This window comes from Pseudonaja textilis, chromosome 4, assembly GCF_049901715.1.
Source record: "Pseudonaja textilis isolate UNSWEBS1 chromosome 4, rPseTex1.2, whole genome shotgun sequence".
NCBI lineage: Eukaryota > Metazoa > Chordata > Lepidosauria > Squamata > Elapidae > Pseudonaja > Pseudonaja textilis.
In genome coordinates, this window is record NC_141993.1 from 47,036,683 (window position 1) to 47,054,789 (window position 18,107).

The 18,107-nt window shown below is 42.4% G+C and overlaps 1 protein-coding gene across 1 annotated transcript in view; it reads right to left on the reverse strand.

Moving 5' to 3' along the window:
• Positions 1-18,107, reverse strand: part of NEURL1 (neuralized E3 ubiquitin protein ligase 1) — a 130,751-nt gene that overhangs the window by 28,072 nt on the left and 84,572 nt on the right. The window contains exon 3 of the mRNA XM_087932644.1: positions 17,573-17,894. Within this exon, the coding sequence (XP_087788770.1) occupies positions 17,573-17,894 (322 nt within the window). The remainder of the gene's footprint in view (positions 1-17,572; positions 17,895-18,107) is intronic.

The window sequence follows — 18,107 nt, forward strand, 5'->3', positions numbered from 1 at the left end:
GAGGCGTCTATCCTATAACCCAGAAAGTCCACCTGCCTAGTGGCGATGGCGCACTTCTCCCTTTTAAGTTTGAGGCCATGCTGCCTAAACTTCTCTAGCACTGTCCTGACCCTCTGAATGAGTTGAGGTCGGCTAGTAGCTGAGACTAAGATGTCATCGAAATACGGAACGACTCCTGGGAGACCTTGGAGAATTCGTTCCATGAGTGATTGGAAAATGCCCGGGGCCACACTGACCCCGAATTGGAGGCGCTTACATTTGAATGCCCCTCTGTGCGTGACTATGGTTTGTAATTCAGCTGTCTGATCATCAACAGGGAACTGTTGGTATGCCTGGGACATATCTAACTTGGCGAAGATGGTACCGGGTTCGAATGTGTGTAACAGATGCTGAATGACAGGGACGGGGTATGCACTGACCTGTAAATAACGGTTGAGCGTGGTTTTATAGTCTGCGCAGATTCTTAAACTGCCATCCTTCTTGAGTGGGGTGACTATGGGGGTCTCCCATTTGGCAAAATCAGTAGGTTCTAACACCCCTTGTTTGAGTAGTTTATCCAATTCTGCATCCAATTTAGGACGGATGGCGAAAGGCACCCTGCGTGGCTTAAGGCGGAGAGGAATTGCCTGGGGATCTACAGAAAACGAGATGGGGGTGCCCGAATAACAACCTAGCTTGCTACTAAATACATCAGAAAAATCAGAAAATAATGTATCTACGTCAGAAGTTGAGACAGCATGGATCCCAGTTACACTAAGGCCAAGGGAAGGGAACCAATCAAGTCCCAACAGGCTGGGGAGGGCACCGTTAACAACCACTAAAGGCAAATGGCCTTTAAAGGCTTGGAATTGAACGAGGAACTTGCCTTTCCCGAGGACAGGAATGTTCTTGCCCTGGTAGTCCCGCAGTGTCAGGTGGCATCTTTGGAGCTGTTTCCTTGACAGTCTGGGCTGGATCTTCTTCAGAGTGTCCCAGGAGATGATTGAGAGCGCCGATCCCGTGTCTACCTCCATCCTGCAGGGTTTACCTTCTAGGAAAACAGAAATTTTAATTTTATCAGGGGTTTGGGAAGTATGGTTAGCGTGGTAGCAGGTATAGCAGTCCTCCACTTGCCTTTGGGAAATAGAAGGTGGTGGAGGTCTTTGAGGCAAGGAGCGCCCTGCTTGGCATACTCTAGCGAGGTGACCTTCTTTTGGCAGTTCAGGCAGATGGCGTTTCTAAACCTGCAGGATGCCCTAGAGTGGGAGCCTCCGCAGGTTAGGCACAAGGGCGGTTGTTTGGGGGTGAAGCTGTTTGTCTGTCCCGCTCCTACCTGTGAAGGCTTCTGATGCTTAAGGCGGCTAATGTCTGATGAGTCTGTGGGGTCTTCTTCACTGAGCACTGCTTCAGAATGGACGGTTGGACTGCTGGGCTTTAATGGGGTGCCCTGAATCTCGGCTGCTGACTGGGCAGAGAGCTCAGCAGCCAGGGCTTCCTCCATGGCTAGGGCCAGATTCAAGTCCTTTTTTGCCAGCAAACGTCTTTGGAGTCTCAGGTCTCTAACCCCACAGACGATCTGGTCCAGCAGCATGTCTTCCAGATATTCTTTGAAACCGCACTGTAAGGCAGCTGTCCTCAGGGCAGCCATGTATTCGTTGATCGACTCCCCCACTGCCTGCTTCCTGATTCTGAAGGCATACCTTCTGGCGATCTGGGATGGTTTTGGCGCGTAGTGATTGGAGAGTATTTCTTGTAGTTCATCCCATGGGACGCTTCTGATGGCCCGTGGTGCGACTAACGCTGTAGCGGTGTCAAAAACGGCGGCCCCACAATAGCTGAGGAAATAAGACTTCTTTCTATGTTCCGCAGCATCAGCTAACCCGATGGCATCGAGGAAATGGCTGAAGCGATTCTTGTAGGAATCCCACGTTTCCTCGTTTGGCTTGAATGGCGGGAATGCTGGATTAGCATTCATCGTGGGTGGTGTCGGGTTCGTCTTCTTCAATCGTCTTTGAATCGCGCTCTTAAAAGAGCACAGGCTGTGACTGTCTCTCTGGGCTACGTAGCTCTTTTTGAATTTCGCGCTCTTGGTGAGCGTTGGTGGCCGCGGCTACGGTGCCGGCGGCTCGTTTCAGTGACTACAGCTCGAGTAATGGTGGTTTGAATTTCGCGCTCTTTGTGAGCGTTGCGCGGCTGCGGCTATAGCGCTCGTGACTTCACTCTCAGTGATTTATAGCTCTTTGAATAGACGCGTCTGGTTAGCCTTCGACCATCCCATCCTCGTCGCCAGTGTTGTGGAGCGATGGTAAGGAAGAGGCATGAGACCAGAGCGTACAACTAACAAGGCTTTATTGCAGGGAATAAAGGGTTGTCGCGTCTGCTTGCTAACTTGCAGACTAGCGGGCGACAACGGGCTGGCTCTGCTCGACAGCCGGCTTATATAGCTGACTGTCAAATGGAGCCAACCAATGGGAGCGGCTGGTGCTCCCGCTCAAACAGCGGACCTGGTTGAGAACTCCCACCAGTTCCACGGACATAACACTAAAGATAATGCATATAATTATACTGCATATAATCTAGTGTCTATACCCATCTGTCATCATTCATGTTGACTTTCAAGTTTTTATATCTACATTACAGTTATTAGATTATTTCCCACACATACATTAATTTCTGAATACTTCTCTGCTTCATGTAGAAGAATGTCCATCATATCTGTCATTTATGTGGCTGAGTGGTCACTTGGAACATACAGATACACATTCATGAATTTAAAAATATTTCATTTGTATAATATTTACTGATTTCATGACAGGCCTAGATATACTATTTAGATTTGAAATTAAACCAGAGTCATCCATATGAATAATCATTTTAATTGCTTAGCCAACTATTTAATTTACAGTCCATATTGAGAAGTAAGGTGGTGTCTGTATGATGTCAATTCTTTTATTGGCAATACTATACTTTGCATAAAGGAACCCCTTACCAGAGTTTTACTAGAAACCATCTAAGATAATTTTTTAAGGTACAAAATTATCTAAGATGGTTTCGGGTAAGACTCTGGTAAGGGTTTCCTTTATGCAAAGTACAGTATTGCCCAAAAATAGAAATACAGACTATCTGATTTTTTTTATAAAACTCCCCTGACAGTTCATCAGATACTTTCCACTATCTCTGAAATTTCTGAAATAGAGAAAGGAGATTCCATAAATTATATATCTTCTGTAGCTAATTCTGGGAATATTTATTGAAATGTTGATTAATTTTTACTAGTGATGGATTATTTGAGCATATAATTGTTGAAAAAGAGTTTGAATTCTTTACTTATATCTTTGGCTTTATTCACTATTTGTCCATTGCTGTTTTTTTAATTTTCATACATAATTAAAAAAGCAAATTTCTACAGTTTAGCGATTCGAACAATGTATAGATTTTTAAAATGTTTAGGCAGGATAATTACTAAGAATGTTAACAAATTATTACTAAACAATATAGAAAAAGATAAATAGGGAAATGCAAAACTGTGCTTCAAAACATTTTAACATTCTAGGGAGAACTGCAGTGTTAAAAATGAAAAACCTTTCATTGCTCAACTTTCTATTTCAATGATTCCCAATGGAAATTTCAGAACAGGATTTAAGCCCTTGGGAAGAAAAATAGAAAGCTTCTACTTTGATACAAAAACAAATGGAGAGAGAGAGAGAATAAATAAAAGGATTTTATATAAGCCTCGGAAACAGAGCGCCTTGGGCATACCCAATTTAATAATGTATTATGAAGCAACACAGTTAGAACATATGATTCCATTTATTCTGAAAGACTTTTCTAAACAACAGATTCAGATTAAAACTACAGTATATTACAGCCAAATAATTTTGTAAATCAATTATTTTTTCACCTAAAATATTTTTCTTGAATAAAGAAATTTGAAATGCTGTAACTAAATTGATGTTTCAAATTTTGAAGCTTTGAAAAAAGATACTTCTCCTTAAACTCCTTAAATAACATATATAGATTAGGATAATCATTATGGTTTGATTAAAACTTAAATTTTTGAGATAGTACAATCTTCATAGACTACTTTTTTCATAATAATAAGGAAACTCAATAAAAATCAGAGAGAATAATACAAAATTATATGGATCTTTGGGTATCATATCTTTTTGTGTAACAGAAAGAGCTTTAGCAACATGGTCTTATATTGTCTATGGAGATTCTTAATCATCCAGGTAATGATTTCTGCAAAGGTGCTTTTTCAAAAGGTAACTGGACTTTTTCTTGAAAATGTTTCACTTCTCCCCCAAGAAGCTTCTTCAGTTTCTGAAGTGAACTGTTTTCAAGAAAACAAACAAGAAAGTCCAGTTGCCTTTTGAAAAGCACCCTTGTGACATAAATTTTGAGAATTTAATATTTCACTATTTAAGAACAACCTTAAATAGGAAAGGAATAATCTCAAAAAAAAAATTACAGGTTATTACTGCAATTAGAAATAGGAGACCTACCATTTGGTTTAAAGGAAGTTTGGAATATTGGGAATCCCATTCAGGAAATAAATTGGCAGAAATTATGGAAAGGTAGATTCATCTCAGCTACAATGTAAAAACTGCAAAAGAGGGTTATGTATCACTTGATTTTCATTAGACTGGCACATATATATCGAAACTATTCTTCCAAATGTTGGAAATAGGTTTTTTGGAGGGGGTTGTTTTTTCATTTGTGATGGTTATCTGATAAATATACCCTTATACCTTTTTGTCATAAAATTTTGGGAGAAGCTAATATCACAAAGAATTGAATGCTCCCCACAGTTAGGCTTATTTATTTATTTATGGCTTAAAAATTAAAAATGTATTTATCTATTTAATTTTAGTACCAAAATAATGTGTGACACTGAAAAACTCTAGATAACATTTAAGATGTGGGTGAACAAGATCTCTTCAATTACCATGCTAGAAGAAAATCACAGATAAAGTTAAAATAATGAAACATTTGAGACAAGAACTACAATTTTATCAAATTTGGATTAATTTTACCTCAATAGCAATAATGTAGTATGCTTTACACATGATAAATCATATGTGATGCCTGTCTCTTTATTTATATTGGAGTAATTCTCTTTTTATTATTTCTATTTTTTTTTCATATGAATCTTGTACTTCTGTTAATGTAGCTACCTGACTGAAACTGTTTGTTAATCTAATGAAAAAGATCTCCATGGGGTTTCACTATAATCCTTTCCTCCAGGGCTGCCATTCTACTCAGCCTATTGCAAGGAAATGGTTTGGGTGCCATCAATGGGAACAAATGTTATATATATCAAACTTGTAAGTATTGTATTTTAGTGTCAGGGTGAGAAAAAGATGCAACTGATTATCAGGAACTATAATAGTGGGGGATGAGAGAAATCTGGCCCATTTACAAAGCAGGAGAAAGACGCTGGAAATAAAATGGAGGCTGGCTGCCTGGCTGGTTAGAAAGAAAGTCTCTGTTTGGTTTTCAGAAACTTCAATGACTGAATGGGTGGGTGGATTTTTATAAGGTTCTGAGGTTAAGTATTAACTTCCACAATATCATCCACAAATGTATGTCATTCATCTAAAAGGAAGTTGTTTGATTAGGTTAAGATAGAACATATCTTGATAGATGGTGGAGGGGGCAGGGTAGGGAAAGACACTACCATATAAATCAAGTCCTAGTATTACAATTCATGGTTGGTAACTATTTCAATAAATTAAAACCAACATTATCTGTTGCTTTGGTTAATTTTAACTATGTGTTTGACTCAATTTCCAGAAATAGGTTAACGCAAAAATTGAATGCGCCCTCAGTTGATAGTTTTTGCTCCTATCTTTATACAAATTTCATGACAGTTTAAAAATAAAAATCAATCCAAGGTTTTTATGCCAGGGAAACCTTGACAAGTTTTCAAGATTTTTGAGAAGCATTTCTATCTCCTCTCATATGTCCTTGTTACAGTTCTGCTCTGAGAAAGTTTTGAGATCAGTTATGAAATAACTGCATGGATATCCCATAAAGTTCATAGACTATAGATGGACACTAAATGGTCACGAGATGCAACTAGCCATACAATTTAAGTACCTGGGTAATAACATACCGCAGAAAGCTTTAGAATACAGAATTCAGAGGGATCAACTTTGGCTATTCAAAACTGCTACAGATCTTGGGGAGTATTATTTGTAGCTGCAATTAAATGATTTATTGCTGAAGGCCAAATACAACATCTGTACAAAATTGGACCCTATAAAAACATCTTAAGATTGGAGTGGTATGGTCTAATCTTTTTATGGTCTGGTCTCTTTGATTTCCTTTGACAAATTTTTCAGCAAATGATAAGGGGGCACTTTTCATAATTTAAATTACTGGACTTCTAACTGGAAGCCACGTTAGCCTTAGCTAATGATCATACCAAAGCCAAGTAAGACAGAGAATAACATGTATAGAAAGTCAGGAAGCAAAATCCTATGTGGCAGTAGGAGTCTTTTTGGGTAATCAACCTTTGCCTGCCACATGTGTGAGACTAATTGACACATCAGATAACTATAGACAAGACATCATACAACTAGAGACAAGATACGACATTAGAAAAATTTAATGCTTTGTCTACAGCTATCTTGTATCTTTACAGTGGTATAACATTTCATAGAATGAATGGCTTTGCCCATGTAATTCGTCATTTTGAAACTACTGCTCATTTTCTTGTATGATGTAGTCTTTGCCAGGAAATTTGGGCACACTATTTAACTCTATAAAAAGCAAATTATTAATGGACATTCAACCTACCCAGATGAATTTTATCTTGGATATTTACTATCTGATTTAATGAACAGTCTCAGAAGGTTCCATCTCAAAGATGAGAAAAGGAGATGAGAAGAAAAGAAATGTAAAGTTGTTCTAAATTAAACTATCACTTGACATAAAACTGGAAAAGATGTAAAGTTATAGAAAGAAAAGTTTCCTTTAGAATGAAATTCCTTTTGAAGATGTGGTGGGGTAATATTTTAGAAAGATTTTAAGATGTACATTCAGAACTGCTTTTTTCAGAGTGAAAAGAAAGATGTTCTTTCCTATTGGGATGGGCTGTTGTCTCTGACATTAATTAAAAATCAGCAGGCATAAACTACATTAAATATTGACAAAAAAATCAGAGCAAAAACTATTAGAGAAATTTCTTGGTAGATAGAGTTATCTTCAGATGTCAGACTGACAGTTCCCAATGTCAGATAATAAAAGAAAGCAGAAAATTCTACAATATTCTGAAATGAAAATGTGAAGTAAGTTAAAAAAAAATGTTAGTGTTATGTCCTGAGGACTCAAGGAGTTCTCACTCAGGTCCACTCACTTTGTGTGGGCGTTATTCCCCCATTCCCATTGGTCGGTTCTCCCCAGCAGCCAGCTATAAAAGCAGGCTGCGGGGTCCAACTGGCTGCTGATTGCTGCGAGCCAGTTCCAGGCTTGGCAAGCACGGTCAGCCCTTTATTTGTAAAATAAAGTACTGTTGCACTCATGCTCTGGTTCAGCCTCTCATTGCTCAAACTTAACACTGGCGACGAGGATGGGATGGCTACCAGAAGCACCTTGCAACCGCTGAGTCACTAGCCACCGATCTACAGCCCAGAGAGAGCGATCGGCTGGCGACAAGGGAAACGCTGATCCGCAGCCAGAGAGAGCGGTCAGCTAGCGAAACGAGCGATCAAAAAGAGCAAACGCAGATCCGCAGCCAGAGAAAGCGGTCTGAGTCAAATAGTTAGAAGCGTCTGTAGCCGCTTGTTAGCCTCGCTACGGGGAAAGTGAAGCGCTGCGAGCCGCAGCCGCTCTGCATTTGGCGCGAAATTCAAACGGGTGTCATTTGAATTTCGAGCCAGTAGGAATCACAGCACAGCGCTGTAGAGAGTCACTAACGCCCACTTTTTGGCGCGAATCAAGACACCTCCAACGGCTAGCAGCCAACGTGGTAACCCAGAGAGAGAGAAAGAGAGGGTAGCAAAAAACCTCTCCAGAGCTGATATCACTAGTAACTCACGAGCGTTCGTAGTCCCAGAGAGATTTTTCCCGCAGGTAGCCCAGCCGTTCCAGCACCATGAGTTCCAATCCAGTATTCCCGGCGTTTAAACCAGACGAAGAGAAGTGGGAATCGTATAAGAACCGTTTCAATCATTACATCGATGCGGTCGGCCTGTCGGATGCGGGAGAGCATCGGAAAAATCCTATTTCCTAATCTACTGCGGAGCCACCGTTACGATACCGCTGCAGCACTCGTGGCGCCGAGAGAATTGAAAAACGTTCCGTGGTCCGGAAGTTGCTTGAGATCCTCACAAACCACTACGCTCCCAGGCCTTCACAAATCGCCAGGAGGTTCACGTTCCGAATGAGGAAGCAATCAAGTAAGGAGACCATCAACCAATATATGGCCGCCCTCAGAACAGCAGCCCTGCACTGCGGGTTTGGAACATACCTGGAGGACATGCTCCTCGATCAATTGGTTTGTGGGGTCAAGGATCTCAACCTACAGAGGCGACTGCTAGCTAAAAAAGACCTCAACCTCACGCAAGCGGTAGAGGAGGCCCTAGCAGCCGAGCTAGCAACGAACTCAGCCTCCGAAATTCAGGGCCCAAGCGCCAAGCTAGCAGCGTTCCCAGTCCATTCCGAAGAGGTGGAAGCGGAGGAAGGCCACAACGATGAGAACGATGTCCATCGCCTCACCAATGACAGACGGTCGCAGGTAGGGGCCAAACAAGAATACACCGGTCCACCCAAGCACATCACCCTGTGCCTAGCCTGTGGGGGATCACATCAAAGGGCCACCTGCAAGTTTAAAGGAGCCGTTTGCAACAACTGCCATAAGAGGGGGCACATTGCGAGAGTCTGCCAAGCCCCCAAAGCGCTGCACAAAGACCCCCGTCCTCGCACTCGGGACCACAGAGGCAAGTATTAAACTGTCGCACGCACCGCCTTGCCAGGCGTACTTGCCACTCTGTCAGTAAAATTTCTCTCTCCGTTTCCCTAGAAGGTAAACCGTGCCACATGGAGGTTGACACAGGGTCAGCGCTCTCAATAATCTCGTGGAACACCCTCAAGAGACTCCACCCCAGCCTATCTACTACCCGGCTTCAGAGATGCCAGTTCGGTCTGAAGGACTACCAGGGAAGGCCATTCCCGTGATCGGCAGAGGCAAGTTCTTTGTCAGTTTTAGAGCTTTTAAAGGCCACCTACCTCTAGTGGTAGTTAACGGCAATCTACCCACCTTATTGGGGCTCGATTGGTTTCCCCACCTCGGCCTAGGGTTAACAGGAGTCCATGCTGTCTCAACCTCAGACACTGACTCCTTATTCGCTGACTACGCAGATGTGTTCAGCGAGGAGCTGGGGTGTTATAATGGAACCCCATCTCGTTCACCGTTGACCCCCAGGCAGTCCCAATCAGATTAAAACCACGTAGAGTTCCATTTGCTATTCGACCAAAACTAGACGCTGAATTGGATAAACTACTAAAACAAGGGGTCATTGAGCCAACAGATTTCGCCAAGTGGGAGACGCCCATTGTCACACCCCTCAAAAAGATGGTAGCCTGAGAATTTGCTCGGACTACAAGACAACAATCAATAAATATTTACAAGTTAGCGCCTACCCCGTGCCCGTCATTCAGCACTTATTGCACACATTCGAACCGGGCAGTATTTTTGCTAAATTGGACATGTCTCAAGCATATCAACAGTTCCCTGTTGATAACCAAACAGCGGAACTTCAGACCATCGTCACTCACAGGGGTGCCTTCCGATGCAAGCGTCTCCAATTTGGCGTAAGTGTTGCCCGGGTATTTTTCAATCCTCATGGAGCGGATTTTACAGGGCCTCCCTGGTGTAGTACCCTACTTCGACGACATCTTGGTCTCGGCCAGGGACAGACCCCAACTCTTCCAGAGAGTGCGAGCAGTGTTAGAGAGGTTCAGACAGCATGGCCTCAAGTTAAAAAAAAGAAAAATGCGCCATTGCCACTAGACAGGTGGACTTTCTGGGTTATAAAATTGACGCCTCTGGCATTCACCCCCTGGAGTCCAAGGTCAGGGCGATCCACGAAGCTCCCACACCGACCTCCAAAACGGAGCTACAAGCTTTCTTGGGACTCCTAAACTTTTATGCATCCTTTTTGCCCCATAAAGCCTCAGTAGCCGAACCCCTACACAGATTACTAGACAAAAAGTCACCGTGGCACTGGGGGCACAAAGAAGACCAGGCGTTTAACGCCGTCAAATCACTACTTACGTCAGAGGCAGTGCTCATCCAATTCGACCCCAACCTTCCTTTAGTACTGGCAGCAGACGCATCCCCTTTTGGAATTGGGGCGGTCCTTAGTCACCGACTTCGCCAATGGCGCCGAGGCCCCCATCGCTTTTTCTCCAGGACGCTCTCGGCCACGGAGCGAAATTACAGCCAAATAGACAAGGAAGCCCTAGCAGCTGTTGCAGCCGTGAAAAAGTTTCACGAATTCCTTTTGGCCACTTCTTCGAACTGGTCACCGACCATAAGCCCCTCCTGGGCCTACTGGCCGGCGACAAACAGACACCTCAAGTCCTCTCCCCTCGGATGACAAGGTGGACACTTTTCCTAGCGGCCTACTCATATAAACTTATCCACCGCCCGGGCAAAACTCTATCCCACGCTGACGCGCTCAGTCGCTGCCCCTTACCCGCTCCGGCTGAAGACCCAGCTCCTGTCAATGCCATTTTTGAAATCACCCAGTTGGACCTGCCCATCACCGCCCTTGACATCGCCGCCAAAACCAAGGCAGACCAAACGCTCGCCCAGGTGCTCGACTGGGTGAGGAGGGGTGGCCGGGAGGCAATGTTGATAACAAATTCGCACCCTTTAAGACTCGCATGCAGGAGCTGTCCAGTTTTACAGGGTTGTCTACTGTGGGGCACTCGAGTGGTCATCCCGACCTCGCTGCGTACCTGAGTCCTGGAAGCGTTGCACGAGGGACACCCGGCATTGTGAGAATGAAGGCGTTGGCACGCAGCTACGTGTGGTGGCCGGGTCTAGACGAGGACATTGTCAATTGGGTAAGTTCCTGCAGCATTTGCCAGGAATCCCGTCCTGCTCCCCCCATCGCCACCCCTACCAGATGGGAGAGTGCCAGCGCCCTTGGTCTAGAATCCATATCGATCTGGCCGGCCCGTGCATGGAAAGATGTTCCTAGTGGTCGTGGACGCTTATTCCAAGTGGATAGGCGTGGCGCAGCTATCCACGACCACCACACTAGCAATCACCAACGTGTTAACGCGCCTGTTCGTTACCCATGGACTACCCGACTCCTTGGTCTCCGATAATGGCCCACAGTTCGCATCAGTAGAATTCAGCCGTTTTGCAGCCAACCTAGGCATTCGCCACATTTTCACAGCCCCATTTCACCCTGCGAGTAATGGGTTGGCTGAAAGGGCCGTCAGGACCACCAAAGAGGCCCTCGCTAGGTTTGGCAGAGATGACTGGCACCACAAACTCTCACGGTTCCTGATGAGCCAGCACTCAACCCCTGTGCAGTCACCAATAAGTCCCCAGCGGAACTTCTGATGGGCCGGCGCCTGAGGACTGTATTGGATAGACTGCACCCACAATACTGCCTGACTCTCCCCTCGCTTCCACTTCGGGGTTAGACATTTTATGTTACAGGAGCCGATATTCGCAAGGAATTTCGCTGGGGACCCACTTTGGATTCCGGGCGAGGTCATCGCCGTCACCGGGCCGAGATCATATAGAGTCAGGCTGGAGGATGGTCGCGTCTGGAGGAGACACATAGACCAACTCAGAAGGCGCCTCAGCAACCTCGCAAACAAGAATCCAGAGTCTCCAGTCGAAGGGGTTCCATCCCATCCGCCACCCAGCCACACCGCACCCAGTGACCAGTCTGCGCCAGCGGTCGTTCCGGTCAGCCCAAACTCGGACAACAGCGCCCAGAGAGTTGACCAACCGGATCCAACCCACGAGAGTTTGACTCCAGAAACCAACCCGGTGGTTTCCGAGGATGCCCAGTCCAGAGAGAGTGTTGGCGACACTATGCCAGCTCAACCGTCACAGACTGATACCGAACAGTCAGACAATGTTCCCGAGTTGCGCCGCTCCGGGCGCCAACACAAACCCCCCATCTACCTCAAGGACTATGCGTGTTCGCATCTGGGGGGAAGGGGTGTTATGTCCTGAGGACTCAAGGAGTTCTCACTCAGGTCCACTCACTTTCTGTGGGCGTTATTCCCCCATTCCCATTGGTCGGTTCTCCCCAGCAGCCAGCTATAAAAGCAGGCTGCGGGGTCCAACTGGCTGCTGATTGCTGCGAGCCAGTTCCAGGCTTGGCAAGCACGGTCAGCCCTTTATTTGTAAAATAAAGTACTGTTGCACTCATGCTCTGGTTCAGCCTCTCATTGCTCAAACTTAACAGTTAGTCTCCTAGGAGATTATGGAAAAGCATTCTGCAGTAGCACAAGATGCCAGAACAGTGATAAGCCTATTATGGCAGATGTTCAAGCAGGCTTAAGAAAAGACTCAGGACCATGAGACATTATTGTTAATGTCCACTGGATACAGTAATTGAAAAAGCTAAAATGTGCTTGATTAGAGAAATATCTTTGATTGTGTCAGTCGTATTAAGCCATGAATGTGTTAGAAAAAGGATAATGTCACATTTCATTGTTCTGATGTAAAACCTATGTACAGTTCTGGATGCCCCAGTACAGAGCATAGTGAGACAGACTAGTTCCAGTTGGCAAAAGAGTGAAACACTATTCTCTCCCTTTTCAACATATATGCTGAGTATATATTATGAGAAGGTAGATTGGGAGATGAGTGTGGGTTTTAAAATTTTAAACAAGCAATATCAAGAATATGCGCTATGCTGATAGCCAAAAATGCAACTGATCTGTGATCTCTAATAATGAAAATCAAGGAATAAGAAAAAGAATTAGATTAACATGAAATACAGTACAAAGAGGAATAATCTAACAGATAACAATTGCAACAACCAGTCTTAGAGCTGATAATGAAGATACTAAAGCAGTACTGTATCAGAAGTAATAGATACCTTCTACTTTTTAGAATCAATCGTCAAGAGAAAAGGAATGTTTCAGGGAAGAAAGAGTAGCACCAGATTTAACAGATAATCAGAGTTGGAAGGGACCTTGTAGGTCATCTAGTCCAACCCACCCACCACCCAAGCGGGAGACCCTACACCATTTCTGACAAATGGCAGTCCAATCTCTTCTTGAAAGTCTCAAGTGATGGTGCTCCCACAACTTCTGAGGGCAAGCTGTTCCACTGGTTGGTTGTTCTCACTGTCAGAAAGTTTCTCCTTATTTCCAGGTTAAATCTCTCCTTGATCAGTTTCCATCCATTATTCCTTGTCTGGCCTACAGGCGCTTTAGAAAATAGCTTGACCCCTTCCTCCCTGTGGCAGCCCCTCAAATATTGGAAGACCGCTATCATGTCTCTTCTGGTCCTTCTCTTCACTAGACTGTAACTGTTCTTCATATGTTTTAGTCTCCAGTCCCCTAATCATCCTGGTTGCTCTTCTCTGTACTTTTTTTAGAGTCTCAACATCTTTTTTGTAATGTGGTGAACAAAACTGGATGCCGTACTCTAGGTGTGGTCTTACTAAGGCTTTATAGAGTGGTATTAGTACTTCCCTTGATCTTGATTGTATCCCTCTGTTAATACAATTTAGGATTGCATGAGCTTTTTTGGTTGCTGCTGCACACTGCTGGCTCATATTTAGCTGGTTGTCCACTAAGACTCCAAGATCCCTCTCACAGTTACTGCTATTGAGCCTGGTTTCACCCAGTCTATATGTGTACTTTTGTTTTTTTCTTGCCTAAGTGTAGGACTTTACTTTTCTCTACATTGAATTTCATTTTGTTAGATACATTTTGTTGTCAAATGCCTTGCTGAAATCAAAATATATTATGTCCACAGTATTTTGCTGGTCTACTAATTTAATCACTGTGTTGAAGAATGAAATAAGGTTGGTGAACTTCCAGTGAAGACCTTGGAACACATGGCATGCAGTGTCCTAAATCTACAAAAATTAGACGAGGGCAAGCAGTAGTATTCCTTCTAACCCTCTATGGAAGTGAAAATGAACGTAAGCAGGATAGAAACAGTACTGACATTTTTGAAATCTGGTGTTGAGCAAATACCATGACATTAGCAGGGACAGTTAAGAAGACAAATCTATCAAAAAACACAAATCAAACCAGAGTTCTCACTTGAGGCACTAATTAGCAGGCTCATATTATCTTGTTTTGGACACTTTATGCAAAGACCTAGTTCTCTGAAGAAGGCTCTGATGCTGAAAAAAGTGGAAGGAAATAGGGGAAGAAGAAAGCCAAAAGCAAGGTGGATAGACTCAGTTATATTGTCAATGGGCATTAGAAGTCCTTTAAGGAACAGGTTAGGGACAGATTGTCCTGGAGAAATTCTCTGTACTCGCTAAGAGTCAACACTCACTTGATGGCACATAATCAATCAGTGTCAGAAGATTGCTATAAAATGTGATGTAAAAGACATTCTGATATATCCAAAGGACCAAACAATTGGGAAAATCTCTCTAATAAATTATAATGATTTCTAGTATTATTGTTAAATCATTGGATATGAGATGAGAGGCAACTAAATTTTATGAATTAAACATAAATAAAACATAAAACATAAATAAATAAATCTATATATATATAAGCGAAATACCATTCATGCATCATCACAAAATCTCCAGGAAACTTGAAATTTGGCACGTATGTTCCTCTTAGCTTCTAGGTGCTCCCTAAGAAAGGATTTTTCAAAATGACCATCAGATCATTACTATTTCATATATTATTATTTACATGCTCTGATGCTAAGGAGTTCTACTCCCCTTCCCCACCTGAAAAGAAATCTGTTCCAAGTGCAAAACACAAGCAGAGGAGTTTCAGTTTTAGTTTCACAGCATCAAACAACTTTAGTACAGAACAGTTGAGTTAAGTCATGCCCAGGCTCCTTACTGTCTCCTTCTTGCTCACACAGCAAATACTGTTTCACTTTCCAAACAGCCCTCAACTCTCTCACACAATGACAGGACGCTAACCTGATGAATATCAATGGATGCTGATAGGCAGAGGCAGAATTTTTTTCCCCTTATTTTCCTCCCCCAAAACTAAACCCAACCACATAGTTTCGTGGCGAAGCACGAGTACAGAGCAAATACATACATACATACATACATACATACATACATACATACATACATACATACTATATAAATCAATTCTTGAATTTATTTCCTTCCGTTTCTGGACAAGGCTTTGATCATTCAGGGTCACTATGTGTTCTACTGGAATAAATGTTTTATGGAAATGAATGCAAATTAGTGCATCACCCTGACTTTCATTAAAGGAGCACTATTTGTGATACCTTTATTATGCAATAAAGCAGAAGAGTATTTTTTTCAGAATCCAATAAAGAGATTCAGTTTTGTAAACTAGTAGTTTTAACATCAGCAATTGCACTTAAAATCTAAGATTTATATAAAGCAATAACCAATTAATTGTCTTTGTGGATGCAGCCTGAAATTAATTTCCCCATCCCAGTTGTAACAGAGATATGCAAGATATGGGAAATGAACAAAGTACATTCCATATTTTAAAATATGCACCAATGGTCTGTCATCACAAAAATATTTCATTAATGATATTTATTTTCATTGTAATTTCTGGCTTCCAATCCTGGAAATCTTTGCTTGATCTTTGATGTCCTTATAAACAAAATTTAAAAATGTAAAAAGGGCACCAAGCATAGTATACATAGAAATGTATTTGGAGATTATATATTATATGATGATATATATTTTAGGTATCTGTGAAAGAGCACAAGTTTTGCATGCAGAAAATAACAGGTTCAATAAAGATAATGCGGAAGTTGTCTCCCAATAACTTTAAAGAGACTGACATATAGAACAGACATTAGATTGTGTTCTCCTCAATGACAGAACCTGCCCTAGGGATTAGGGACATTAACTATATTTGCCTCTTATGAGTTTGGGCCACCAACCATTTCTGGAGGGCAGGAATAAATGATGTTGCCTTCTATTCACCTCCAACTCCTCATAAATAGGATGTCTGCCTGTATTTTCTTATTTCAAGATGACAATAATGTTTTCTGGCTTATGCTGGCTCAAGTACTGTGGTCGAGTTTGCACGCTGTGTTTTACATTGTCTTAGGCAACCCACTTTAATTTGATTAGCCACTGCACAAAGGCAGAAACAGTCTTATCTCATTTCTCCCCCTTTCCTTCAAAATGGCCTGATGAAGCTTCCGAATGCCTTGGCTGTTATGACATTTCCTTGACGTGCAGAACTTCCTATTTTGAAATCTGACACAAACTATTTCCAGTTCACACACACACACACAAACCAGAGAGAAAGAAAAAGTGGAGGGAGAGAGAGGGAGGGAGGCTATGGATTAATCCAGTTGAGGCATGAATTAGTTTTTATAAAAGTAAAGCCAGGAATTGACATATGTGTAGCCATTTTAGTTAGGCTTAGTATATATTCTTTTTCTTACTTTCTCTGTGACACTCGTGGGGGGAAGGGTTTTGGGCTTGCCACATTCCTAATCGGGGAGGAGTGGAGATAAAAAGAATTGTTTTGGCTAGGGGTTTCTCCTTCCCGTGGGAAATGAGCTGTCCGTGCTGGGGCCCCTTGAGGTGGAGATTTATGACATCAAGCAAAGTTGAATTATTTCTATTGGAGAATGTGATTTGGGGGGTTGTTTCTAACTTTTAATATTGTGGGGTAATTTGGGTTGTGTCAGATCCAGAATTACCATGGACTTTGCCAATTTGATGCTTTCCTAAATAAAAGAATTTGTCTTGGAAGATGGACTTTGTTCTTTTCTTTTTTAAATGGATTTCATCACTTGGAAACCTGACAAAAACAGCACTCCTTTAGAGAATGTAAGGCCTGAGCAATAATACTTATATTTTTCCATTATTGAACTACCTACTTTTCCAGTTGGATTTTTTTTTTTTAAAAAAGACCATTTTACAGATTTTCTAGTCAGTTAAGTTAAAAGCGTTTCACTTCCAACTCTAGTTAATAGTCCAATGAGGGACATTCTCCATATGTACCACATGGAAGTGGCTTGGCATAGATTAAAGAAGTCTTCTTTGTTTCTATATGCCAAAAAGTTAAATGACAATAAAATGCAAAAAGCCTGCAGTAACTCTCTATAAAGTTTATAATGCCAGCTGAGTCCTGACAATCTGCTGCATTGTTCTTGATCTTCTTGACCTTTGGAACTAGAACAAGAAACAGTGACTAGAAGATAAGCATAACAGGATATGGAGTTAGAAACAGAAATCAAGAGATAAAAATGCATGGATGGCTATATTGTTTCAGAGACGTACATCACTACAAATGGCCTGATTCTGTTGTTCAGCCACTGGAGAGTCGTTATTAAGTCAGATAAGACAAGAATTAAAGTATTTCTTCTCAAGAATACAAGGATATACCATAGCAACTCACAACAATGCCGTATTGTTTTGAGATATGTACCTACCTAACAGTTGCACTCCACGAGTCAGACCATAGACATCAATCAAAGCCCACAATGGTTCAGTTGTCCTTACCCCGCTGAAGAACAACATGGCAGCAGAATCATTCACACGATAAAATACACGCCCCTTTTTATCCACCCAGAATGCAATGATATTTCCTTCATTTGCAAACTCTTCTGGAAGGGCCTTTGCCCAAAATCCACTTTGAGAAACCAGATCTGGGCATGCATACTTGGGCAGAGTTTCTGGGTTAATCCTGGAGGGATCCTTGGATGTAAATCCCAGTCGAAGAGCTCCACTCCAACAACACTGCTTCTTTGTGATCTAAAAGAGGGAAACAGAACAAAATCAATGTAATTACTTTGCCTCTTTATGAGGTATGCATAGGATTAGGAATATGAATGGATAAGGAAGTTTAACACATCTAGCAATCAGATGATGGCAATATATAGAGGATGAAACTGTCCTTGCACAAAGTGTGGAAATATGCATACAGTATGTTATGAGATCAGTTTTTGAAAGGAATAAGGATATGAT